This window comes from Hemicordylus capensis, chromosome 4, assembly GCF_027244095.1.
Source record: "Hemicordylus capensis ecotype Gifberg chromosome 4, rHemCap1.1.pri, whole genome shotgun sequence".
Lineage (NCBI taxonomy): Eukaryota > Metazoa > Chordata > Lepidosauria > Squamata > Cordylidae > Hemicordylus > Hemicordylus capensis.
Window position 1 is genome coordinate 105278912 of NC_069660.1, and position 27695 is coordinate 105306606.

Sequence of the window (27695 nt, forward strand, 5' to 3'; positions counted from 1 at the left end):
AGAATGGCCGAGTTCAGTTGTAGCACGAAACCTGAGGTTGGCCATCCCGCATTTTCAGTTTAAAACTATGAATTGCGCTGCAGACATAGCCCGCCAATCTCCAGTTGCAGGCGAGGGGAGCCCTTCCCTGCTGCCCGGCCGCTGAGGCAGATCCCAGGAAATTCCACAGCCAGACTGTGGGTGTAGTGCTGGCACATCAGTGGAGTGGTCACGATTCGCCATGATCCTGAAGGGGGCATGCCAAGCGTGATAGTACATTTTTTTGGAGCAGTCCACCTGCCCTTGGCATGAAAAGGGCATTTAAATCCCTTTAAATGCCATGCCAGTGCCTTTTCTGACAGAGATGGCATCACTGCACCCCATAGAGCTCTGCACCCACATAGTCCTGCACAAGCATGATTTCAGGTGGTGGGATGGAGCAATTTCCCTATTAGGAAGGGGAAGGGAACATTATAACTTTGTAGGAGGGGATATGTAAATGAAGGAGGGCAAAGGATACTGGGTGGTGGGGACTGTCCCACCATAACCTGGGATGATGTTGCAAGGGGTAGCCTTGGCGAAAAAGTCCCTGCAGACTCAACCAGCATCCAGCCCAGTGGCAGCTTGCTGCCAGTCAACTTGGTCTCTCATAAGAGGACCAGTCTATTGGGGAGGGCCATACAGCTGTGAGGGTGCTGGTTTACCCTCAGACTGTGTGCTCACAAGTTGAGCCAACCCACCTAAGGGGGCCCCACTTGTGTGGGGTCCCCACCTCTCCATGGTAAAAGATAGAACAGCAGACTCCTACAATTCCCTGTGAAGCCTTGTGTGCACCCAAAAGAGATTTTGATGCACCATGTGCCATGAACTGGCCATGTGTGCGGATGGGGGACGACGAGACTGGGACGGACCATTAAACCCATTCAAAATTCCTGGGTTCTGTCCAGTGTTTTGCCATATGCAGATCTGCCAGTTTGGGGATTTGCAGGAGAGGGGATTCCCTTCTTTCCAGCAACCCCAGCACAGTGATGTTTCCACTTTGGGGCATAGGCAAGGGTGCACACTTCCACATGGGCGGACGGGATGACAGTTGCCACTGTTTGACAGCAATTTGGCTGCAGTCGCAGTTACCAAGACTGGGAGAGCAGTAGCTGGGGGTGTCTCCACCGCTTTCCTCCACACAGCAACCTGGCTCAGTAGCAAGCCCCAGTGTCCTGTCAACGGCATCAGAGTGTTTGCTTGGCAGTTCTCTTCCCTATCCTCTGATTCTTCTCATGAGTTATGTGGGGGTACCCCCATCGCCTTACACTCTCATGACTGCAGTGCTGCTCGGGTCAGGTGACTCTTGTCTTCACAGTAGTGGGACACCCTCCTAGGGCTGGAGCACTACCAACCCTGATGACTGGCCTGCTCATGAGTAACCCTAGGGAGTGCAAATCCCCCGGGGGAGGGCTGGGTCTTGCTTCCCCCAGTATTTCAGTGGAAATTAATAGAACTTGGCTTCTCCATAATCCCTGCTTGGGGCTGCCTTTTAAACCTGACCACCTCCTAACCATTTACTCCCCTCCTGGTGCTGCAGTGGAGTGCCCTGCTCATGTGGCTTGCTGATGGCTGGCTATACCTCTCATGAGAGGGCCAGTCCACTGGGGAGAACCAAGAGTTGTTTGCCGCAGGACTGCACACTTATGGGTCAAGCTAATTTCACCATAGGGGGCTTCAACTCTCAATGGCAGAAGATTAAACTGGAATGCTACAAATCTGCCCCCTTCCCCATGAACCTTGTGCACACTCAACCATAGAGGGTTTTGACGCCTTGTGTTTCAGAACCTGGCTTTGTGTGCAGACGAAAACACTGGGTGTGTGTACGGATCAGGGTGGATTTGATTTAAATCAAACTGATTTAAATCATGATTTAAATCACTAGCAGGGTGGATAAAAATCAATGATTTAAAAAAAATAAAAAAATCCGATTTAAATTAAAAAAATCCGATTTAAATTAAAAAAACTGATTTTTTTATTTTTTTAAAAAAATCATTGATTTTTATCCACCCTGCTAGTGATTTAAATCGTGATTTAAATTGTGATTTAAATCAGTTTGATTTAAATTAAATCCACCCTGGTACGGATCTTTATACCCATTCAAAATTCCTGGGTTCGGTCCAGCATTGCACCGTATGGAGATGTGCCGGCTCAGGGATTTGCAGGAGAGGAGCGTCCCAGTTTCCAGCGGCCCTGGGACAGCAAGATCACCTTTTCCGGGCACATGTCTACATGGGTGGACAGGCTGGTAAGGGTTACGCTCTGACAGCTACTTGGTGGCACTCGCCAGGACCGTGACAGCACGGCTGGTTCTCTGGGAGGCGACCAGCAAGAAGCGTCGCTAGTATAGAGCTGCCACAGCCCTGGGTGGGTCTGTGCCATCATATCTATGATTGTGTTTTGAAAATCAGCTCGAAACTGTGGTTATGGTGACATCCATAATGCTTCGGCAGCCAAACTTGAGGTCTTGGCAATGAACCTTTGTGCAAACCAAAGGTTCAGTTTGGAGACTGGCAAGGCAAATGTGAGGTTGCTTTTTCCACGAAACCACAGTTTCACATGTTCAGAAACACTGGAGTTTCAACCTCTGCCCTGTTATTTCTGACTTTACACTGTGTCTGAACTCTGCCAAAATGAAACAAAAAGCAAAACTACTTTGAGCAGAGTGTTCCTGAACTTGTGAGGCATAAGTTTCTAATTCTGAGTGTACCCTCCATAGATTTGAAATATGCTGAGGGAATCGTAGAAAGGAAAACTTACCATGGCAGTAGGCTATCAAAGAGACTCCATTTGGGAATATTTTAATCAGGTTTCTCTCATTTTGCATGCATGGTAAGATGGCCATGTATGCAAAATGCAAACAGTAAAATAATTAAATGTAGTAGTTATTACCGAAAAATATCCTGATAACATCAACTAGCTGGAGTGGTTTGCCTCCCAGTGACTGCACAAGTATCTGCTTCAATTAGCTTTTGTTCTAAACCAAATGATCAAATTATCATGCTGTGAAATAAATCTGAAAACATTTCATATATACCTACCATCTAAAAACAAACCCTACCTCTATCTCTGGGTAGTTATATCAAACATGAATGCATTTTTAGTAGAAGACTGCTCAAATTGAGTTTTCCTGACTAGTAATCACTAGTAAATCATTATTTTAATTTGATTTAAATCAAATATACCCTGCTGCATGTAATATTAATTATGTAGTTTGTCTGTGTGTCAACTTAATGAAGAAGGCCTGGATGTGTTTAGGACTCTGGCACATGGGGAAGGGGTAATTACTCATTTCCCCCGTCTGGAGCTTATCAGTATGGGATCATGTACTGAGCATGCTCAAGACAGGCCAGAAACTCTGAATATGTAGCTCCTCCCACTGCAGGCTGCTGTCCCCCATTTCCGGTCTTGTCTGCTCAAGGCCCGGTCACTCTTAGTGTTAGCTCTGCTGAACTGGATCATCTTTGCTTTTCCTCCCCCTTTGCCTCTGTTTTTGCCCAGTGTGCAAGGGTGGGAAGGAGCTGCCTCTAGTTTTTGTTACTCTACGAATTCACCAAATTACCTTTTTTATTTGGAATCCGGCTGATTCCAAATTTTGGTTTTACTTTCGTTTTTGAGTTTTGTTTCTTTGTGGCTGGGTGTTTTTCTACGCATGCATTATAGAAGTGGCACAAGCAGAAGATCTGCCGAAAGGCTCGTTATCTGAGGGGTCTGTAGTCCTGAATTTGGAGAAGGAGCTGTTGCAGCCCATTCCGGGCACCTTCGCTACCTCGGGGATGGCCTTCCCCACTTCAGCGGCAGCCCCTCCCCCACAGCCCCTCCTTTCACTGTGTAAGCCTCCCAAGCAGAGCACGACAGCCAAAGGGGGCAACAGCAAGCGGTCTAGAAAGCTAAGAAACTTTCTGAATCGGTGCACTTGAGCAAGAGGCTCCTTATTCGATCTGTCTGTAAGCACTCACACTGCACCAAGGAGCCCAAAACTAAGAGGAGGATGGGCGATTCGGCATCAGTTAGCACATCACTGGTTATTGCAGTGTGCGGCGAACTGGCTGGTTCATGTTACCCACCGGTAAAAGAGCCCTGAGGGGTGGCGACAGAGACCGTGCCCGGGAATCTGTAAGGGCAGGGGGTACTCCTGCTAGACATCTCCATGCAAGCCACTTCGGCCGGGAGGCTTCCAGATAACATGCCCCTTTCCACCTTGGGGTCCCCCCCATCCTTGCAGATGTGGCGGAATGGCTAAAGTTGTTTATTGTTCAGGGGTGCCTCCCTTTGGTGAACCATAGCCAGGATGGTCTACTGCCCATGCTTATGTGCCCTGATCTTTCCCCGCTGGCCCTGGCTGGAAGTTCTCTGAGGCCTCGTTGGTGCCTCTCCTCCTCCTTCCCAGCTTCTAGCCCATGGAGGGAGGCCATCCCACTGGCAAAAAGGGGCCATTTCGTGCCTAAACATCCCGTTCATAGGCACAAGAGGTGGAGGCCTTCCCCTCTTTCTACTGACTCGGGGACCAGGCCTCCTAAAGCCCCAAGGGGACTTGCCGCTACCTACTGCTCCACTGGTTCCACTCCAGCCCAGCAGCCTTCCTGTTGCTCCTGCTATTCATTTCTGTTCTCCCTCCTCCATCCTTGCCCTTCCAGCTTCACGCTTCGTTCTCTGACCCAGAGTTACTTGTTTCCCAGGATAGGGTGTCAGATGAAGAGGGCGAACTGTCTGAGGAAGAGGCTGCTCCTGCCCCCTTCTCTCCCCCCCCCCCGTTATCAGTTCGCCTTTTCTCTTCCCCTCACTTTGATGTTATGCTAACAAAGGCAAAATGGACCATTAAAGATGTCTCCTCAGCAGAAGTTGTCCACACATACACACCCCATCTGCGTTAGACCAGGAGGTCTTCCCATCATCTTCAGGTACCTTGGCCAATGTTCCTTTCCTTACCCTGTTCAAACAAGTGATGCTAGCAGAATGGCAAAATTTCACCTCTTGTAAACCTATCAGGTCCCTTCCCAAGAAACACTATACCCTGTCACCTGAGGTTTCTGCCTCGTTGGCCACTCCCCAGGTGGACCCTCCTATTGTTCAAATGGTCTCGGGGTCATTATTGAATATTGAGAGTAAGGAACAACTAAAGTCTACAGAAGACAAGAAGAGTGATGCCCTATTAAAAAAAATCCACACGAGGCCTCGTCCACGGTAATTAGAGCAGCTATGGCTAACTCTATCCTATCTAGGGCCTCTATCCTCTGGGCTAAGCAGCTGGCTGCGCTCGTACCACCAGGTAACTCCAGACTACTTCAGGGCCTCAATAAGATGGCAAAGGCGGCCGCCTTTATGGTGGACTCCAGCCTTGACTGTGTGCAGCACGCTTCTAGATTCTGTCCTGGTGGAAACTAAGGACAAAAAGAAGGCAATGCCCTCCACCAGAAGGGATTGTCGCAGGGGGTTTCGTGGCCAGGGCTCCTCCTTTCGTAACGAAAGGCAGCCCCAATACCAGACCTCCTTTCGCTTCGGAGACAACAGGCAATCCTCCTTTAGGGGATCCAACAGATTCGAGTGGAGACCAAGGTGCAAGGGTGCATTCAGACAGCAGGGTGGTAAGCGCCCCCCTCCCCCCAGTATGGTAAGAGACAATTACTACCTGGCCATAGGAGGCGGAGGCAGACTTCAGCATTCTGCTCTCACTTGGCTGTCCACAACCCAGGATCAGTGGGTACTGGACACAGTTACCAAAGGTTACGCAGTAGACTTTTTTGTTACTCCACATGATTCCTTCTTCACCACACGCCGCTCTCGATGCCCTGAGAAACATCTTCTGATGGCCGAGGCAGTTCAACACCTTCTCCAGACCCAGGCGATCGAAGTGGTGCCTTGGACTGCAAAATGTTCCGGTGTTTACTTGCTGCTTTTCCTTGTTCCAAAGAAGGACGGTTCCTGGAAGGTGGTCCTGAATCTCAAGCGCCTCAACAGAGTCATTAGGACCGGAGGTTCCGGATGGAGTCTCTTCAGTCCATCAAGCAAGCCAACCTTCTGGGCGACTTCCTGGCCTCAGTGGACCTTTCCAAGGCATACTTACACATCCCGTTACTTCAGGAACACAGGAGATTCTTTTGGTTCTATTATGACGGCCACCATTACCAATATCATGCTCTCCCATTTGGCCTCTCATTGGCCCCACAGGTCTTCACGAAGGTAATGGCGGCTCTCACCATGCACCCTTTGCCTTCGGGGGGGGGGGGGGGGTGTCCTGTATCCACTCCTATCTGGACGACCTGCTGATCAGGGCATCATCGTTCGAGACTGCCACACACCACGTTCAAGTCACTCTGGAATGCCGGGGGGACCACAGCTTCATCGGGACAAAAGACATCTCCATCCCTTGCAGTTGCTCCAACAGCTGGTCTTCCATATGATTTCAGCTCTGGTGATGCTCCCGGAAGACAGGAAAGCCAAGATCATCTCCACCTTGTTGCCCCTTCTCCTGGCAGAGTCGGCAGACCTTATGCTACTAGCGCAGATCTTAGGAATGATGATAGCCGCTATGGACTGTGTTACATGGGCCAGTTGGCACTCCTGGCTGCTCCAATGGCTTCTGCTGCCTCACTAAGAGGACATAAATGTCTGCTGTTCACATCTTGGTGCCTCTCACGGACAAGGTGAAGCACTAATTCTGTTGGTGACTCCCCACCCCCACCCCCCGCCCAGTGCTGGAACAGGGTCTACCATTTTCAGAACCACGAAGAACGCTGATCACGGATGCCAGCCGCTCAGGCTGGGGCACAATTTGCGAAGGCCATCCAGCCCAGGGTCTCTGACTGGAGTCAGAAAAGGTACCACCTGGAACTTTGGGCCTACAGACTGGCCCTCCTATCCTTCCAGGAGTTTGTACAGGGCAAACACATCTTCATCAGGACGGACAACACGGCCACCAAAGCCCATATCAACTGGCAAGAGGGGATGCGTTCTGATGAAAGAAGCAGATCTTCTATTCAATTGGGCCGAGAGCAACATCCTCTCCATGATGACGGAGCATCTGAGCGGAGTGGACAACACTCTGGTTGAGTCTCCAGTCCGTCGACCCGTCGGAGTGGAAGCCTCCATCCTCGAGTTTTTCATCAGATCACCCAGCACATGGGCACTCCCCGCGTCGACCTGTTCGCAACCTCTCTCACTGCTCAGGTTCCGAGGTTCCTCTCAAGGTTCCTATCTCCCCTTATGGAAGGAATGGATGCCCTCACGGCACCCTGTCCCTGAGGACTGCTTTATGCATTTCTGCCGACTCAGATTCTCCTATAGGTCATCAGGAAACTACGCTTGGAGCAAGCGGAGGTCATCCTCGTTGCACCCCACTGACCTTAGAGGGTGAACTTGGCGACCATTCCTCCATGGCGTCTGCCTCTTCTACCAGACCTGCTGTCCCAGGCGCCCATTCATCATCCAGAGCCCCTTTGGCTCCAACTCTGCACAAGGAAGTTGAGCTCAGCAAGCTGAGCACTGCAGGGTACTCATCCCAGGTTCTGAACACCATTCTGGCATCCCGTCAGCCATCAACACAGCACATCAAGCGTCTTGGGCAGCCTTCTGTAGGTGGGCTCGGCGAAAGCATTTGGACCTTCTGTCGGCTGGAGTCCCAGAAGTCCTGGATTTCCTTCAGGCTGGCCTGGCGCTTAACCTGAAGCCATCTATCTTGCATAGGCAGCTTTCTGCTCAGGCACCGGTCCTGAAAATTTCTTATCCAGGCACCCAGTCTCTGCACCTGCACATCTCTCATTTCGCAAATGAGCGTCCAATCTGACCTCTGCTCTGGTTCCCCATTTTCCCTCATGGAACCTTAACAGTGTGTTGAATGCCTTGATGGCACCACCCTTTGAACCTCTGAGTTCCATTCCCCTCAAGCTGTTACCCTATAAAACCCTGTTCTTGGTTGCCATAATGTCCACTCGCAGGATTTCAGAATTGGGGGCTCTCTCGGCCTGCAAAGAACTCTGTGTGTTCTATCCAGAAGAGGCGAGATAGAGACTAGACCCTACGTTCTTGCTTAAAGTGAATTCAGTTTTTCATTGTGCACAAGAAGTTGTTCTACATTTTGTCCAAACCCCTCTCATCCAGCCGAGAGACGCTGGCATAAGTTGGATGTTAGGTGCGCCCTACACTTTTACGTTCAGCATACCAAGGACATTAAAAACTTGGATTCCCTCTTTGTGTCCTTCTCTTCTCACAACCTTGGTCAACGCCCTTCTAAATCCTCTCTTGCCGCTTGGATCAGGGCCTACATTTGGTTGGCCTACAAAGCCCTGGACTTGGTTCCGCCTCCAGGTATCATGACCCATTCTACCCGCAGTGTGGCGGTTTCAGTGGCTTTTTCTACTCAAGCTCCTTTGGCTGACATTTGTAGGGTGGCTACATGGAGTTCCACTACTCCGTTCATTCACCATTGAGATTCGTTCCTTTCTGGAATCACAAGCGGTGTTTGGATGCAGAATTCTGCTGCAGGTGGTTTAAACATCCTCCCCTCCCCTTGAGGGACTGTTTTCTGGGGTTACTGCTTGGGCATGTCCCATACTGATGAGCTCCAGACAGGGGGGAAAGGAACATTGGGTCTTACCTTTTCAAGGGTCCTTTCCCCCTGATCTGGAGCTCATCAGGCCCACCCGGATGTTTTTATTCTCAGATTGTAATTTTTCATGGTTACGGGTTTGGTCATTTTTGGGTGGAGGCAGGTCTCCAGGGGTACAGCTTTTTCTTAGTCCTCTCTCGCCTGTCCCTCTGGGGTCTGTGGGTTACTCCACCTTGTCTTCTACTGTTTTTTCTTCCTTACTTGTATTACTGATTCATTGTTCAATTAGATCCTTACAGGTCCTTGCCACTCTTCACATTGGTCTCGGTACTGGGGGACGGCAGCCCCCAGTACAATCTACATATTCAGAATTTCCAGCCTGTCTTGAGTATGCTCAGTACTTGATCCCATACTGATGAGCTCCAGATCAGGGAAAAAGGACCCTTCACAAGGTAAGACCCAATGTTCCTTTCTCTTATGGTGTGATCCTGATGACAGTACACCGCTGCTTGGGAAGCTGTTACCTTTAAGAAGAAAGCACATGCAGCATGTTGTGATAGTCTTTAAAATTCCATATGTGAGTGACTTGCAAGCTAGGAAATGTTTTCATATTCAGTTTTTTGGTCCTCAGTCGATTAATAAACCTTTTCATCATATGGGTAGGCGGAAAATGTGTTAATTAGTCATTACTTCAGGGTAATGCTGCAAGCTCTCTTTTGTCAATGCTGGTACTTACTGCCAGACTTGACGCTTTTTATTTGGATATAGGGCCCAGCCCAAAAATGTAGAAGCCAGATTTATTTTTCAGTGGTCTTATGCAATATATAATCATCCAAGATTCAAATCACTGGGATTTCAGGGAATCTTATTTTGTACAGGGTTGTTTTGATTTAGATCAAATTAATTTAAATCACTTCTCTGGAAGACTCTATTTTAATGATTTAAATCACTAATCCAGAAGATTCTGTTAGTCATCATTTTCTAGTAAAAGTGCATTCTTGCTTTCTGATATAATCTTAATATATATTCATTGCTACTCGGAGGCAGATGTAGGTTTCATTTTTTTGGAAGGAAGATGCACACTGCAGTATAAAGCCAGGCAAAATCATTTTGTGTAGATCACACTTATAGGAAAGTCAAAGAAATAGATTTTTTAAAAATAACATGCTTATAAAAGGGAATTTAAATAACTATTTAAAATGTGTAGGATTTCAACTTAAAACTCTTAAAACTATTTATTTTATGGAATAATTACCAACCCCTGCTAACTGAACTAAGAAGCACCTTTTAAAAGTGGTGATTCTTTATTTAGCAGGGGAGAGCAACTGGCCCTATCCAACGCCATTACAGCATCCCTCCAGTGGCTGTTGCTGGTGTCTCTTGTGTTTCTTTTTTAGATTGTGGGCCCTTGGGGACAGGGAACCTTTTCTTTCTTTCTTTCTTTCTTTCTTTCTTTCTTTCTTTCTTTCTTTCTTTCTTTCTTTCTTTCTTTGTAAACCGCTTTGGGAACTTTTGTTGAAAAGCAGTATATAAATATTCATCTTATTCATATATATGGTAAACTTGAATCATAGTACATTTTAATCTGAGAAAGATCTTTTGCTTTTATCTGGCGTAGTATTGTTTTGGAATTATTGATCTGATTACTTATTATTGATCTGTGTTAAAAATCAATTGAGAACAATAAGTTAAAATATGATATTCAGAATTCCTTCTTTAAAAAGCGCGCGCACACACACACACACTGTAAATCTTTCTCAGAGTGTATTCCAGTGTAAAAGGTAGTGCATTAAGTTAATTTAAGTGGCTGGATTTATCATGAGAAAATGTTATGTCTGTAGATAATTGGGAAGTATGATGCAGTATCTATAATTTCTTTGAACTAGGAAAAAATGCTTTAAATTTTCACCAAGCATATTGTGGTATAAAAAGCAATGCATTTGGCCAATTTTAGTGGCAGAATTGTGTATGTAAAATTTGGGGGTTTTGGCCATTGGGAAGTATGACTTTTTTCACACAGTCTTCAAAATATGTAATAGATTATATCCTGCAATTTTTCAGATTAACTTTTTTCATCAAAATTGCAATTACATTGTCACTTTATCTAGTACCAAAGCAGATAAATACGTGTGAAGTCATTAGGTGAATCAGCATCAATCATAGACTAGCTGGGCCGGGCTCAGAGCATCTGCGCTGCTGGCTCACCCACCGCTGCTGCCTTTTTCTCCTGCCCCCTGCCAGCCTGCCTGGTTTTCTGGCTGGCTGGCCCACTTCTCCCAGCCCCACCCCTGTGGTTTCTTGCCAGGGCCCTGCCGGCCGGGGCCCCGCCGGCCGGGGCCTGCCAGTATCCCAATTTTTCTCCCCCGTCCCCATCACTATCCTATCCACAGCTGCTCACAAACTCTTGCGAGAGCTGCCACACATGGGATTATCGACGGGTATGTCTAGGAGAATTAAATAATATAGATATTTGGAGGATATTTATATCATTTGCTAGGCGAGCCATCACCAAAGTGACTTCCAACTCACTGGTGTAGACTGCCTTTTAAAACTTCATCAGCATACATTTCTTGAACTGACCACTCTTAGCCCTGAAATTTACTCTCAGAGTAAGCTTCCTCAGGACTGCATGGATATGTTCCGCTAACTTTTTGTTTCACTTTCTGTTCCTCTGCCTTCTTGCTTGCATTTACATCAATATTTCCTTGCTCAGATCTACTCCTTCCTCTCAAATCCCCTATCCATTGAACTTTTGTGTTTGTACTTTTAGAGAGAGGGGTAAGAGCTTGATTGCATGCATGTAAACCACCTGCAGAACAGAACTGATCAGGTCCTATCAGGACCTGATCAGGTCTGTTATCGCTCATCTCCATATACTGTTAACGAGTATGTTTATAGAAGTGTGTTAATTAGAAGTTATGATTGCTATTCAGGATTATATATTTTATCTAGGTTCTTTTTTACAAGTTCTAAAAAAATTTTTAAATCCAACTTAAAATTATTTATTGAAATCATTGATTCCAATAATTCTTTGCAAATGATCTAGCAGGGAGAACCAGTGCAGGGAAAGGATTATGCCTCCAAGCCCTTAACCTGTGCCCATTCTTTTGACTTTCTGCACAAAGTCTGTGTGCATATACACACAGCTGAGTGTGCACAAGGGGCAGAAAACAAGATCCCCCAGCACACTCTTCTTTTTTTTTGATAGGTTGTTTGCACTAGGCTCAAATTGTTTTAGTTACTAGATTAATATATGAAAGGATCAAAAGTGGACTTTAATTTTTGGATTTTCAGTATTTTTAATTATGGACACAAGCAAGAGGTGGCAAGTGGTGCGTTGCTCCCACCTCTGCCTTGCTTCTGTCTGTTCACTGCCTGCAGGCAATAGACAGATGGAAGCAGCAGAAGGAGAGAACGACCCCGCTCTTGCTTGGCACCTTGCCTGTCCATTGTCTGGCTCGGCAAATTTCTAGGTGCCATGGTGAGCTGGCACCTGGGATTCATCAAGCCCTGACTATCTTGAGCTTTTTAACCAAGGACAAACAGTATGGCATTTCATCACATGCAGACATTTTTGTGGGGGGCATCTTTGTTTCAGCTTTTCTATATACAGTTTTACAATTCTGGAGTATAGACCAACATTCACTCTGGAATTTGAACAGATGAATGATTCGCCCATTGGCAATGTTGTGATACATCTATATACTATTCTTTAATTGTAATGGAACTAAAATGTGGGGTTGAGGATGTTTTATCTATCCAAAATGTAGATATTCTATAATTGTTCAGGAAAACATAATGCAAGGATTGACATTATGAAATGTAGTTTGGAATATTACTGATGTATCAAAGAAATAGTTGGTGGTTGCTCATTTGATAACATTTTCTTTTTCTTTTTCTTTTTTTTGGATAGCCTTCTGTAGAGTCGGCAAGCCCAGGTAAACTTTTATTTTGATATTTACAAAGCTTGAAAGAAAAATGGGCACATTGTCCAAGCATCATATGATATGTCATTGCTGCTGGAATTAGTCCGCATTACTGAGCTGCATTTGAAGCACTTTTCTGTTCCATTTGAACAGGCAATCCTGGTACTAAGGCACCACGCCTGCAACTAAACTGTCATTCTGTATTCTGGCAAGTAGTGAACCATGGTGCTCTGGCCTAATTATCTGAGTCTCCATTACTACAGCCTTGTTAAACGCTGTTCCCCACCCGTTGTACTCACCTGCTCCATGGGGGCGGGGTAGTGGCGGTGGCATTATTTTTTAAAAAACTTTTTGCTGCATCAACAGTTACAGCACTTGGAAGTGCTGTGAAGAACAATCGCAGCAGCTGGGCTCTGTCAATCATGTCTTTTTAAAAAGTTTAAATTGAGGTAGGCTCATTAAAGACGGGCCAAAGAAATGATGATCAACTTCCAGTTGCTGCGATTGTTCTCAGTGCTTTCAGGTGCTTTTTGAAACTGCTGCTGCTGTTCGAAGAGCTCACTCCCACCCCCACCCTGCACAAATCCTAGGTCTCCAATGGTGGCGAGGAATCAGATTGCATTATTATTGTAAAACCATGATACCAGAGGTTCTGGGGTTTTCTGAAGATTTCAAAATCTCACACAAAAGGCTAGTGAGAAGAGAGGAAAGGTTCACACTATATTATGCCTGCAATTAGTTGCAGGACTAGGAGATCTTAGCGGTTTGTGGTGGTGTGGAGAACTTTCATGCACAATACTGCCTAGGACTGGGTCAGAAGTAATGCTTTTTAAAAGCTTGTTCTGTTAATGCTAACATTTGTATAGATTTTGCCAGTAAATTTCCAGTGTTTGACATAAAAACTTACAATGTATGGATGAAATCAGTTTCCCATCCAGCTAATTTTGTGCTGTATTACTAAAACACTAAGTGGAAGTCAAGACATCAAGTAACACAGGTCATTCTATAGCAATCATTCTTTTTTGTGCCACCTGTGCTGATCCTGCTATAAGCCGCTCTGCAAAGGAGTTGGTACAGGAGTCCGTATGTGGTCTGTGGGTGTTGGAGGCTGCTGAATCAGAATGCCCGACACCCTCAAAAGCCTCTGTTTGGAGTCAAACAGAATATCTGTTTTGCCCAACAGCTTAGAATGTTCTGTATCTGACTTCTCCTTAGACAAGTATTTAAACATGCTTTTAGTTGCCTTGTTCCTTCTCTAGTATATAAGACACTCTCTACTGTATATTGGCAAGTGCAGAGTTGTCTGATATAAATTTGAATATCATAAGAGTGCTTTGATCCCTTACCAGTGTGTTCAGAGGAGTGAAGTAAGCTTATGCTTCCAAAATATTTGTTGGAACGGTGGCACATTCTCAGTCCATCTTATGATGGCAGTAGCAGCATATCCATGCCTAATATCCAGGTGGCAGATGGAATGGATGGGGCTCCTCATAAATCAGACTACCTATTTAAAAATGTAGGCCAGAAAGAAAGGTGGGAAGTGACATGTGCTGTTTCTTTCCAAAGACCTGAGGATCATCTCCATCAGAACTCTGTGTGATGGCTTCTATCCAAAGAATCACAAAGGGAATTCCACTTGCATAGCAGTGCTTTCTACCTCCTTTTCTGCCCCTGCTCCTGCTCAGCTGTTCCTGAGGGTTGGTCACAGCATGGGGGCTGCAGCAGAGAGGCAGGAATCAGTGACCACCACCACCCCACCCCACTCCCACGCAAATGGAAGTGCCTTGTACTCCCTTGGGAACCTCTTTACACGATCAGTGCAGAAGTGCAATATATATTTAAATATATTACATATATATTAAACTCATCCATTATTTGTGCTGGGAGTAGCTTTTGTGTCAGTAGAATAACATTCTGTTTGCATGGTTTTCTTCTCCATTGCCATACTAAGGTGTGTTTAGTATAATTTGACTATGGGAAGCAATTAAGTAAATTAAAATCCTATCTGTATCTTGCTTTAGAGCAAAGGATAGAATTCACAAGCCTTTAGAATCCTCTATCACTCCTTTATAATTTCTGAATTTATATCCTTCAGGTACGGCAATATCTTTCTTGAATCATTGGCTTTTATTTGTTCAGAGATTTGGCTCTTAGAAATGTTTCTGATTAGTTTGATTTTAGAATTATTGGCACATTTGGTTTTAACTCTTCAGTCTATGATGTGATCAACACTGAAGATATTAATCAAATTCTAGGAGGGTCAGCAACATCAGATGACCATGAATTTGACCCAACGGCTGACATGCTGGTTCATGATTTTGATGATGAGCGGACATTAGAAGAAGAAGAAATGATGGAGGGTGAAACAAACTTCAGTTCTGAAATAGAAGATCTTACAAGGGTAAATGCTAGAAAATATTTTTAGAGAACTCTTAAAACTGTATTTACTTGCATTTTGACTGCAAATGAATGGGAAAATCTGGGAAATAACTTGTCATTCTATTACCTGGATTTATATTTAACTTTCAGAATTATAGCAGAAGTGCTAGTCTGTCAAATAGGTGGAACACATAAAGATTCTCAAGAATGATCCCGCCATATGTAGCCCACATTGTGAGCACTGCCCAAATATATGTCACTGATTTAGCAGCGGATCTTATCTGTGTGAGGTGTTTATGATGAAGTTTCTGTGAGGTGTTTATGATGAAGTTTCTTCATCTCAACCAAAGAGATACATGAGGAATTGTGTAGGAGAAGAGTCTCAGCAGACATATTCTGTAGTGACATGTTAAGTGCTGGTCAGTAAAAAGAGAGCAAGAAACAACTAAGCAAAGATTGCTTGGTACATATTGAATAGCTTGTTTCCCTACTCTGGCTCAATAGAATAATAGGCATAAAGTTATGTGGTAGTAGGTAGAGATTCATTTCCATAGGCTCCAGCATGGTCATGGATTTCTGAGTAGCTAAAAATAAGGGATGTGGAAAGTAAGGGTTTTATACTATGTATCCTACATTCACAGGCTGTTCAATGTAAAATAATATTTGCCTCTAAGACATTTGGGTCATCTTCTATCTTGTAACAGTTGAGTTTTTATCTTTACATGGTTATTTATATAGTGATCTGAAATTAACAATTTTTGTACCAAGTGATAGGGATGCAGATTTGAAGGTTACTAGTTTGGCTGTCTAACTCTTGGGTGTGTGTGTGTGTGTGTGTGTGTGTGTGTGTGTGTGTGAGTAAGTGTAATTATTTCAGTTAGATTGGTACCTTTACTCTTCAAAGAGATGGTCAAAGTAAGTCTGGTTGGGAAGTCAGTGTGATGGGGAAATGAACAATGTAATGAAATGCTTCCAGATTCTTTTGCCAGGTTTTACATGTTTTTTAAAAAAAGGTGTGCACAAACACATTCCCCCACCCCCGCAAATTTTAGTATGGTATGTGGCAGCAGGGACATCTGTAACTCTTCAAGATATCACAACTTCTTAATGCTAACTGTAGTGCCAGTTGGATTTCAGCTGCTCATGAAATCGACAAAGAAGGCAGTGACTCTTAATGAAAGCTTGGTACAGACAAGGCACTAGTACGTGTCCAAGAGGTTGCATATGTCAACTTTATAGTGGGTAGCTTGTTCAGTATAGAGAACAGTGCTGGTGATATAAGATGATGAAAGGATTACATTTAGTTGTCATGTGTTTGAACGAAATTAACCATCTGTCATCTATACAGTATTTAATAAAATGACATGCAATCTACAGCTAAGAATATATTAGGAACATAGGAAACTGCCATATACTGAGTCAGACCATTGGTCTATCTAGCTCAGTATTGTCTTCACAGACTGGCAGCAGCTTCTCCAAGGTTGCAGGCAGGAATCTCTCTCAGGCCTATCTTGGAGATGCCAGGGGAGGGAACTTGGAACCTTCTGCTCTTCCCAGAGCAGCTTCATCCCCTGAGGGGAATATCTTGCAGTGCTCACACATCAAGTCTCCCATTCATATGCAACCAGGGCAGACCCTGCTTAACTATGGGGACAAGTCATGCTTGCTACCACAAGACCAGCTCTCCTCTCAGCTGGTTGTAGACGTTGCACTTATTCTGCAGCGTTTTGAAAGCAAAACATTTTCTTCTTGGTGTGAAAAACCTTGAACCACTATCTTATAAATCATCATATACACACCTTAGAAATCACAAATTGAAAAACAAAACGAAGTTTGGTTTTCTTTTATTTGCTTCATTCTTTTCCCTCTGTTTTACTCTAACTTCTTCATTCACATTAAAAAACAACAACCCCAGATTCTAACATGCTTATGAAACTCCTTTATATGGCAGCAGAGATTAGTGATGTGCACGGTCCGGAGAAGTCCGGACCGGCACCGAAGGGGGGCCTTGTTTTTAGGGCGGGGAGGGCTTGCTTAGCCCTCCCGCCTCCTTGCCCCCGCCAGCGCCCGTATTTTCTAGTATAGGGGTGCTGGAAACCAGCTGCCCCCCCGCCGCTGCTGCCGCCGCGGTGAAAGAACTCCCAATGCCAGCCCTCCCTCCCTCCCAGCTAGCTGCCCGCCCGCCCGCCCTCTCACCCGATAGGAAACGAGAGGAGCTCCGGCACAGAGCTCCTCTCGTTTGGAAGGCCTCCGGCATAATGGTGTTTTGTGCGTGCGCCGCAAGGCACGCCATTCTCCGGAGGCCCGGTCTACCCGCCGGGAAAGGGCCGGGTAGACCGGGCCTCCGATCGCTGGGTAGACCGGGCCTCCGGCGATCGGAGGCCCGGTCTACCCAGCGATCGGAGGCCCGGTCTACCCGGCCCTTTCCCGGTGGGTAGACTGGGCCTCCGATCGCTGGGTAGACCGGGCCTCCGGCGATCGGAGGCCCGGTCTACCCAGCAATCGGAGGCCTGGTCTACCCGGCCCTTTCCCGGAGGGTAGACCGGGCCTCCGGCGAACGGCGTGCCTTGCGGCGCGCACGCACAAAACAACATTATGCCGGAGGCCTTCCAAACGAGAGGAGCTCTGTGCCGGAGCTCCTCTCGTTTCCTATCGGGTGAGCGGGCGGGCGGGCGGGCAGCTAGCTGGGAGGGAGGGAGGGCTGGCATTGGGAGTTCTTTCGCCGCGGCGGCAGTGGCGGCGGCGGGGGGGCGGCTGGTTTCCAGCGCCCCTATACTAGAAAATACGGGCGCTGGCGGGGGCAAGGAGGCGGGAGGGCTAAGCAAGCCCTCCCGCCCTTAAAGGCATACCCCCCACCTGGACCCGAACCAGGCAGGGCCGGACCGGTCCGGCAGTTCGGCCATTCTTTGGAATGGCCGCCAGACCGGTTCGGGCACACTACTAGCAGAGATATAGGAAGGTGCTGAAAGGCATCATCTCATACTGCATGGGAGATGGCAATGGTAAACCCCTCATGAATTCTACCAAGAAAACCACATGGCTCTGTGGTCAGGAGTCGACACCGACTCGACGGCACAGCCCCCGCCCGCCGCTTATGAATCTAATAGGAAAGATTGTTCATTGCTAGTCTTCATTGTGTGTGTGGTTGGGGGTGGGATAGGTAAATGTTATGCTATCTTGGTAACTCCTCCTATTACTAACTCAGTAACAGCAAAAAAAAAACCTCCAGTACATGTTAAAAGATAAGCTCTTAACAGCTGGCTGTGCATATACATATATATATTTAAACTGGATGACTGAAGATAAACATATTTGTTGCATTGTACAAAACAGATCTTCCCCTTATTCTAATCATTCTAAACATTGTTTCATACACACATTGTGATGTCTTGCAACTAATTACTGAACCTATCCTTGCCTGCCACTATCAAGTTCAATGAAGTGCCAGCAGTCTCTCTGTTTACCACCCCACCCACCCACCCTCCACCACCAAATCCACAGAACACAAAGAGTTCTAGAGGAAAGAATTGCATCCCCTTGCTTTCTTTGGATCTTGGATTATCATGCCATTGCCATATCAGAATATATTAGTGGCTTATTCTGTCCTAAAGAGCAAATAGAGTTTGGAGTCAGAACCACATGGATGGGCTAGCATCAACTCTCTAGAAGTCAGTTGCTACTGTTGACTTAGTTGAACACAGATAGAAAATAACTTACTGCAAATATTTTATAGATTAGTGAAATAATTTTCAATTTCCTCTCTTAATCTATTTTAGGAGGGTGATATGCCAATTCATGAACTTCTTAGCCTCTATGGATATGATGGTACTGTACCACTCCCGGAAGAGGAAGAGGAGGAGGATGAAGAGGAGGATGGTGAAGTTGAAGATAATGACAACAATAGTGGCTGCAGTGGAGAAAATAAAGTGAGTGAGACTTGTTATCTTGAAATGTTGGTTTGTATTGGTGCGTGCTTCCTGTCATGTACCTGTGGTAAGCTGGAACACGGGTAGATTTCAAACTTGTGTGATCTATTTTTGCTTTTTACTACAACCCCAAGGTCCATCAACAGGAAACGGGTGCAAAATAATGGCTCAGTAGGTGAACAAACACTTGGAATTAAGGAACATATGTCTCTGAGCATATGCTTGGTCTAGGAGTTATTTTTTTACCTTACAGCCCTTACACGCACTTTGGTTTTTTCTAAAGCTTCCTTCATTTAAACAGCCTAGTTATGGGTTTTTAACTTTTCCTTGTTAGAAACCCTTGCCAGGCTACTGCAGATCACCCAGAAATCTGCCAATACATCCTGATCTAACTTCTGCCTGCACTCAGCTTGAATTTGCATGCCTTAATGGTGACTAGAATATACATGCCTTGATTAAGATTAGAGTTTGAACCTGAGGGGTGCTTTTTGCTCTTAAGGACTAAAAGGCAGGGGTAAAGCTGAGACGGATTCTATGCACAATCCCATGGCAGCAAACAGCACAGTGGGCATGACTGTGTATGCATATGTAAGCTCTCTCAGAACTAATTTATTTACGGTCAATGACCAAATAAACACTACAGCAAAGAGTAATACAGTACAATGCAATAACATAGGTTAAAATTTAAAAACCAGTTTGCAGATACCTTATTTTACATGCCTCCATGCAAAAGCAAGCAATCCTATGGGTAACGTCTTCATGCCTATCTCCTAAAAAATGTTCAATAAAATGAACAATAAAATGTTCCTCAGACCAATCCAAATGTTTCTTTTGATAGGGGGCGATCTGAATGTAACGGGCAATATCATAGAAAGGGCAGTTAAACAAAGTATGGGTTAATGTTTCCACCTCAGCAGCTCCACATGGGCACATACGTTACTCCAAGGGGATCCCTCGAAATCTGCCCTCCAACACAGCTGAAGGGAGGACATTAAAACGGGCCTGAGAGAAGACCCTTCTCAGCCTGGGTGTAGGCAAATGTGTAAGGTACGCAGCTGGCCTCGGGTAATTTGAAAAGCTGAGATAATTATATCTGGAAGCAATCAGGTTAAGATCACTCCTTCTATGTCTCTTACCCTCTGTGTAATGATCTTTTTTGCCTGATCATAATTTAACAATCGTATATATTGCTCTAAGAGGCCACAATTACCCAGGGTGTCATGTATGTAAGCTCTCTCATTTACCCTTTAAAGAGCTACTGACCCTTAAGGGCAGAAAAGAGAGGGACTGTTTATTCATTACCTATAATCTGCATTTATTTCTAATCGTGTTTTTTTTAACTTAGAATATTTTCCCTATGTGCTGGAGCTCATCATTATAGGTTAAGTACGGAGCATGTTCTGAAGACAGGACTGGCGTCATTGTAATTTTAGTTTCCTGCTCTCAGGAGGCACCTAGACCCCATTTCTAGTCCTGTCTTCGCTCGGAAGGCAGTATGTGGGGGGAGCTCTTGCAAATTTAGGTCTTCAGCTCTTATATTTTCTTTTCTCCTCCTATCTCCCCCGCCACACCCCGCTCAATTCCCCTTAGTGTGCCAGGGTGGGAAAGGAGTGACCTAGGCTCATTGTTTTTATTGAAAAAATATCTCCAAAAAATCTTTTTTCTTTTCCAGTTTGACCAATTCAGCTTAGCCCTTTGAGTCTTTGATTTCTCTTTCCTCCAGTCATTGAAAGAGCACAAGCTGAGGATCTTGGGGGCGTGTTCCTTTCAGAAGGTCCCTCCGCAACTACAAAGCCCACCCTCAGGCAGCCCATTAGGGCAACATTGCTCTCCCAAGCTCTCCCTGGTCCCCTTCCCTTTGCGGAGGTGGTGGGGGATGCATGAAATGCCTCCAAAAAAATCCAAGCACCTCAAGGAGGACACTCAGGTGCCAAAAAAGAAAAAGATCGCCCACTTGCCTGCTCCTTAGCAAGCGCCTTATCATTAAACATTTATGCAGGCGCACCAAACCACTCCCCAAAAGCGGCAGAACAGCAAAAGGGGGGCAGATGGCCAGGGCCCTGCAGACAATTCTCTGGCATCCAGTAACATCAGATCTGGGGTGATTGGTGTCCAGGGGGAACCGACTGCTCTGCGCTGTGCCCCTGCACCAAAATCCAACACTTATGAGAAGGATGGCTTGGCCTCAAATCCAACTGGGCCAGACAAGCCAAATCACCCTGCTGGTGACCAAAACTAAGCTCCTCCTATAGAGGCTTTTTTGGGAATGTCACTGGATGCTCCACCAGCAGGCCCGAGCAGCAAACCACAAATCCCAGTAACACCATGAACCCTGTTCCAGGGCCACTATTAACTGTGCCACTTGACGTAGCTGATTGGCTAAGACTACTTATGGGGGAGGGTGGCTCAGCCTTGCGCAATGCCTTAAACTTGCCACCTGCAAGGCCACCTCAAGACCCAGGGGCACCCACTGTACCCATGAGTCCCAGACTACCCAGAAAATGTTTGTCTTTCTCTCCCAATTCTAGTCCACAGAGGGAAGCTATTCCACCATCTGAGCTCGGCCTTTTCCTACAACAAAAATTGGGGACCAAACCTAAAAGGAAAAAACATCATTATTCCTTTTCTGATTCCCCCTCCCCTCCCAAACATCCCCGTCCTCTTCCATCTAATCCTTGTGCACCCAATTTACCTGCCCCATGCAACACTTCCACCTCTACCCCAACCTATAATGCCTCCCCCCCTTGGATAAGCCTAGAGACCAAGTGCCTATCGAGCCAACATCCGAACCAGAGTCCAACCCTGATTCAAACACACACACCCTCTAGATGGATCTGACAAGGAAGAAGGGGAACTATTGGGGGAGGAGGTAACTCAGCCATCTATACTATCTGCTTGCCTTTTTTCACCCTCTGATTTCGATATCCTATTAGCGAAAGCTAAAAGAACCATCAATTATGTGGCCCTGGCAGAATCAATAAAAGAGGCTACCAATTTGGATCAAAATGTATTCCCTGCTGCCGACTCCCCATTTCCCCTGGTCCTCTTCCCCAGCAGTTTTTGTAAGGTCATGCTGGCAGAATGGCAGCAACCAGCCTCCTCTAGGCTAGTAGGCAGCTATCCCAAAAAACACTATTCCCTGCCCCAGGATGTAACTTCCCTCCTGGCAGTACCCTGCATTGACTCCCCGGTCACCCAGATGGTGTCTGGTGGTTCTAACTATTGAGAGACAAGATCAATTAAGATCTCCTGAGGACAGGAAGTGTGATTCCTACCTTAAGAAAGTGCATGAGGCATTGGCATCAGTCATAAATGTCCCCACTACCAACTCTGTCTTTGCCTGGGCTTCAATCTTATGGGCCAAGGAGCTTTTAGCCCTGCTCCCTCTTGAAAATGTCAAGCTTCGCTTTAATAAGCTAGCCAAGGCAGAGGCCCTAATGGTGAACTCTAGCGGATTCAGCACCCAGGGTATTCACAAAAATCACGGTCACACTGATTGCATACCTACACCTTCAGGGGGTGCATATTTACCCATTCCTCGACAGCCTTCTCATCTGGGTTCCATATCTCTGACAAACCAAGAGAGCAGTTCACCACTCATTTCAGTGCCTCAGAGACCACGGTTTTATAGTGAACATAGATAAAGGCCACCTGACACCTGTCTAGATGCTTCAACACCTTGGGGCAGTATTCAACATAGCACAGGACTCAGTCTTTCTACCTGAGGAATGGAGGAACAAACTCGTGTCTCTTCTTCAACCACTCCTACGATCCCAGACTGCGGACCTCATGCTCCTCTCACAAGTGTTGGGATCCATAGTAGCGTGCATGGAATGCATGCCCTGGTCCAGGTGGCACTCCCGCCCTTTACAGTGTCTCCTCTTGCCACATCAAGATAACATCATAACAGGTATGCACAAACAGGTGGCTCTTCCCAAGAAGGTACGCTGGTCCTTTGAATGGTGGATGTCTCCGGCTATGAGCAACAACCTACCACTAACCATTCCAAAACAGATCACAGTGATCACGGATTCCCGTTTGAAGGGATGGGATGCTAATTGCCTAGGCATTCCAGCCCAGGGCTCATGGTCACAAGTAGACACAAACAGGAACATAAACTACTTGGAACTCAAAGCAGCAAGACTTGCCCTGTTAGAATTCCAATATCTTCTTCAGAGACGGCATGTGCTCCTCAGGATGGACAACATCACCACAAAGGCTCATATCAACTGACGGGGGGCATGAGGTCACAAACACTGATGGAAGAACTTGACCACCTTTTTTCAGTGGGTGAAACTTCACTTGCTGTTCATCAAATCAGAACACCTAAGCGAAACAGAGAATGAGCAAGCCGACTGGCTAAGTTGAGGATGGTGGACCTGGTGGAATGGGCCCTCCATCCAGAGGTCTTCCAGCTGATCACAGCACACCTGGGCGAGCCTCTAGTGGATCTTTTTGCCTCTCCTCGGAATCGCCAGGTCCCGCACTTCTTCTCAGGATAACACTCTCCAGCGGCAGAAGAGACCCAAAGGTCTCTCTTAGCCTTTCCATCAATGGGCGTAATCAACAAGGTCATCAGAAAGCCTACCGAGAGTGGGCCCACCTGATCCTGGTTGCCCCTCATTGGCCCAGGAGGCCATGGTTTTCCGATCTAGTCAACCTGTCCACATGGCCTTTGTGGCATCTCCCAGTACACGAGAACCTTCTATCTCAGGGGCCCATTCTACATCCAGAGCCAGGATGGCTCTAACTCTGCGCCTGGATGTTGAATGCAACAGGCTAGTGGCCAAGGAGTATTCGGCCCTGGTCCAAGATACCATCCTAGCCTCCCACTGACCATCCATCCAGTGGATCTACCAGGCTACATGGGTGGCATTTTTCAGTACCCACAGGAAGCATTTAAATCCACTCACCACAGGGTTTCGTCATGTCCTCTACTTCCTTCAGGCAGGTGTAGACTTTCACCTTAGGCCCAGTACCCTTAGATGCCAGGCTTTGGTGCTGTCCTCTGTTTTCAACTTACTAGAACCTGGCCTATCTTCCCTTCACTCTCACACCTCTTGCTTCCTACAAGGAGCCTCTAACCTCGTGCCTCTCCCTATCCTGTGTTTTCCATCCTGAAAACTGAATAAGTTCCTGAACGCACTGACTCAACCCCACTTTGAGCCCCTGTCAGACATCAGTCTCAAACTTCTCTCTTACAAGGTCCTGTTCCTGGTGGCCGTCACATTGGCCTGCAGGGTTTCAGAGTTGTGAGCCCTGTCGGCCCGCAAGGAATTGTGCCTGTTCCAGCCAGAGGCTGTGGTGTTGAATATGGATCCCACATTCATCCCTAAGGTCAATTTGACTTTCCATCGCTCCCAGGACATAGTCGTCCTCTCTTTCTGTCCAGTGTCTGTCCACAGCAAAGAGAAGACTTGGCATAAACTGGATGTGCACAAGGCTCTGCTCACCTATCTTCATCACACAGCAGAATTTCACAAATCTGATTCCCTTTTTGTGTCTTTCCATCTTTCCTCTCTAGGTAAAAAAGTATCTAAAGACACATTGGGTCATTGGCTCAGGGCATTACATACAATACCCTCAATCTCCCTGCATTACAACCAGCACTACATACAAGACCCTTAATCTCCCAGTATTAGGGGGAATCACAGCTCACTCTACGTGCAGTACCGCAACCTCGGAGGCTGACTCGTCCCAGGTGCCGTTATCTGACATTTGCAAAGCTACTACTTGGTCCTCTTATCACTCCCTTCATTCAGCACTAAGGTTTTTCTTCAGTGCACCACAGGTGGCTTTCAGATGCTGCATGCTTCAACAGGTTGTATAGGTACATCTCCATCCCACGTTTTGGTGACTTAGGCATGTCCCATAATGATGAGCTCTAGCACAGCGGGGAAAGGAACATTAGTTTTACCTGTGAAGGCTTCTTTTTCCCTATGTCTGGAGCTCATCATACCCGCCTGGATGTACGTGGACATTACCTTATCTTACAACCATTGGATAGTACTATGGGCAACCTTTTGGGTGGAGTCAGTTCTGTGGGGTTATTAGTGGACAGTTTTCCCCTGCTTTCAGTCCTTATTCCCTATATATGGTACTTCTATCTCACTAACCTCTCTGCCCTTATTTCTCTCAAATTGTATATACTTGATTTTTCTCTAAAGTTTAGGGAGCTCTCTCCTGTATTTACTGCTGCTGCTCCTCTCTCCACTCCTGGAACTAGGATCTAGGCACCTCCTGGTGGCAGGAAGTTAAAACTGCTATGTCAGTTCTGTCTTCAGAGCATTCTCTGTACTTAAGCCATAATGATGAGCTCCAGACACAGGGGAAAAAGAATCCTTCACAGGTAACACCAATGTTCCTTTTCCCTCAAATAATCATATATGCAAATAAGGTATTTCTGGTCTAAATATTAGTAGAGCATTTCTTCTTTCTGTGACTCTCCTGCAAGTTTAATCTGCTGTTTCGAGACCCTTAAAATTAAAATTTCAGATTAAGGAAGATGGATTATACCAAGTTGGATCATTGGGGCATCTAGCTAGTACTGTCTTCACTGATCATGTTGTCAGTTTCAGGGGTCTTTCCTAGCTCCACCTGGAGATATTAGGAACTGAACCTTGGACTTGTGTGTGAAAGGCACCTGCACTGACCACTGAGCTGTGGTTCTCCTCCTTGTGGCTTATCAGGAATCACAATGGTTTTTGCAAACCCTGTCATTATAATTGCCCAGACACATTTTTAATAATGGGGAATGTGGAGTAATAAACAGATCTTTCACTTCTGTCTATTCTGTTGAATGACATTCTGTATTGGACTTTGAGAAACCTGAATATAAAATTTTGAGTTTCTCAGTTTTTCAGTATATCTAGCACAGTCCTGTAGGTAGATACAAAACAGCCCACGTTGCTGCAAAAATGTATGTTCCATAGGACGAGTTATGGGTGAAGAGCTATGTGGCAAGCTGACATACTAAGAAATCTTGCCTTCTGTGTTTTGTCATGTGCAAACTGTTGCTCTGTGGCAATACTACTAGGGGTACACAAAACCAGATTTGCAGGTTCAGCTCGAACCAGATTCAAGCCAGGTTTTGGCCCAGTCATGCCAGGTCTGGTTTGAGTCTGAAACAAGCCTGCTCGGCCGCCTCAGAGTTATACTGGTAAAGAGGAATCCGGTGAAGATTCGCCTTTACCAGTTCAGGGAGGAATGGGGGGGATCTCCTAAGATAGAAGGGGCGGGAGGGGATCAAATACAGTATGTACTTAGGAGCCCCGGCGGTGGCTTTCCCCTCACCCCCACCAGCCTCCCCCTGAGTAGCCTAGGCCGCCGGTGGCCCAGTTTGGGCCTCTGTGCATGCATGGGAGCCATTTTACTGACCTCTGTGCATGTGCAGAGGTCAGTAAAATGGCCTCCACACATGTGCAGAGGCCTAGGCTGTCAGTGGCCCAGGCTACTCGGGAAGGCCAACGGTGCCTCATTAGATTACCCTTTACCAGTAAGGCTCCGAGCCAGCTCAGTTCGAACCGGACCCAGGTCGGCTCAAACTCAAACTGGTCTCGGCTAGTCTGACTCAGTCCTGAACTCACCAGGCCCAGCTCAAACAGAGTTGGCTTGCACACCCGAAATACTATTTCAGGGTGGGGAACATACTGAAAAAAACAAGAACACCAACCTTAAAGTTTTGGACTAACTGCAACCTTGTTTGTTTCATTGTCTATAAGGAGGAGGCCATAAAGGATTCATCTGGTCAGGAGGATGAAACACAGTCCTCCAATGATGATCCAGCACCATCTGTTGTACAGGAGATAATTCGCCCACGTCGGTGTAAATACTTTGATGCAAGTATGTGTTTCTCAAGCACTAAGCACTGCCCTCTAAAGATGTTTTCACTCTTTTTTTAATGTTCTGCTTTATCAAAAAGTAGATGAACTTAACCTTTCTTTCTTCCCATCCTGCTAAGCCTTGTTTGCATTCACAACTGCCAAAAGAAATCTTCTGCTTGCAAGTAGCAAGGTGTGTGCATGCGTGCTTTTATATCGCTGATAGATACATTCAACAAATACTGTCATTGTAAAGAGAAGGGGGCAAGGTTTGACTGTAGTGATGGTTAGTAAGCTATGAAACCATTCTGGGCTGTGTGTGTATCATAGTCATTTGTGAAGGCCAGAAACTTAAATGATGTATGCTGAAAATTCAGGCAGGTGCAAAATATGCACATACATATGTTGATTCCTTGGATGTTAGAAAATAGCCAGAAAGCCAAATGTTTATATGCAGAAATGTGGGCAAATCTAGTGTCACAAAGGCAGATATCTCCTTTGGATACCTGGAAGGGCTTCTGTGTGCACACTGGTACTTGTGATTCTTCCCCTGTCCTGTGCCATGTTTCAGAATATTTTTTAAGCTGCCAGGGTGGGCTTGCCACTTTGTTTTTCACTAAAGCATCTTTGTTTTTCACTAAAATGCGAAACAAAACAATTTTAAAAGCATAAAATGTTAAATAGTTTTAACAAAAAACATTTTAAAATAGTTTTAGCAAAAGGCCTGAGAAAACGGATATGAATTATGTGATTTTTTAAAAACAGCAGCCAGAGATAGAGAAGCTCTTGTACTGACAAGGAGCACATTCCAAAGCCCTGGGGCAGCCACAGAGAAGGCACAGTCTCGCATTGCTACCAAATGAGCTGGTGGTAGCCACTGTTCCCTCTAATGCGTGCGCACGTGCATGTGCTCACAAGTTTTTTGATGTCTGCTCAGATAATTTTAGATCCCGCTCAGGTCAAATTAGGAAGGCCCCATTCTGAATGCAGGTGCACAGATAGTGCCTTGATTCTGCTGCCCAGAACAAAACTCATCCTGTGCAGAGATGAAAAAAATTAGAGGGACAACTGGTGGTAGCTG

At 46.0% G+C, this 27695-nt stretch overlaps 1 protein-coding gene across 3 annotated transcripts in view; it reads left to right on the plus strand.

The window, feature by feature from the left end:
* MIER1 (MIER1 transcriptional regulator) overlaps positions 1-27695 on the plus strand; it is a 66352-nt gene that overhangs the window by 15216 nt on the left and 23441 nt on the right. For all 3 annotated transcript variants that reach the window (XM_053246563.1, XM_053246565.1, XM_053246564.1), the window contains exons 2-5: positions 12477-12501; positions 14745-14890; positions 18645-18794; positions 26516-26636. In XM_053246563.1, the coding sequence (XP_053102538.1) occupies positions 12477-12501; positions 14745-14890; positions 18645-18794; positions 26516-26636 (442 nt within the window). The remainder of the gene's footprint in view (positions 1-12476; positions 12502-14744; positions 14891-18644; positions 18795-26515; positions 26637-27695) is intronic.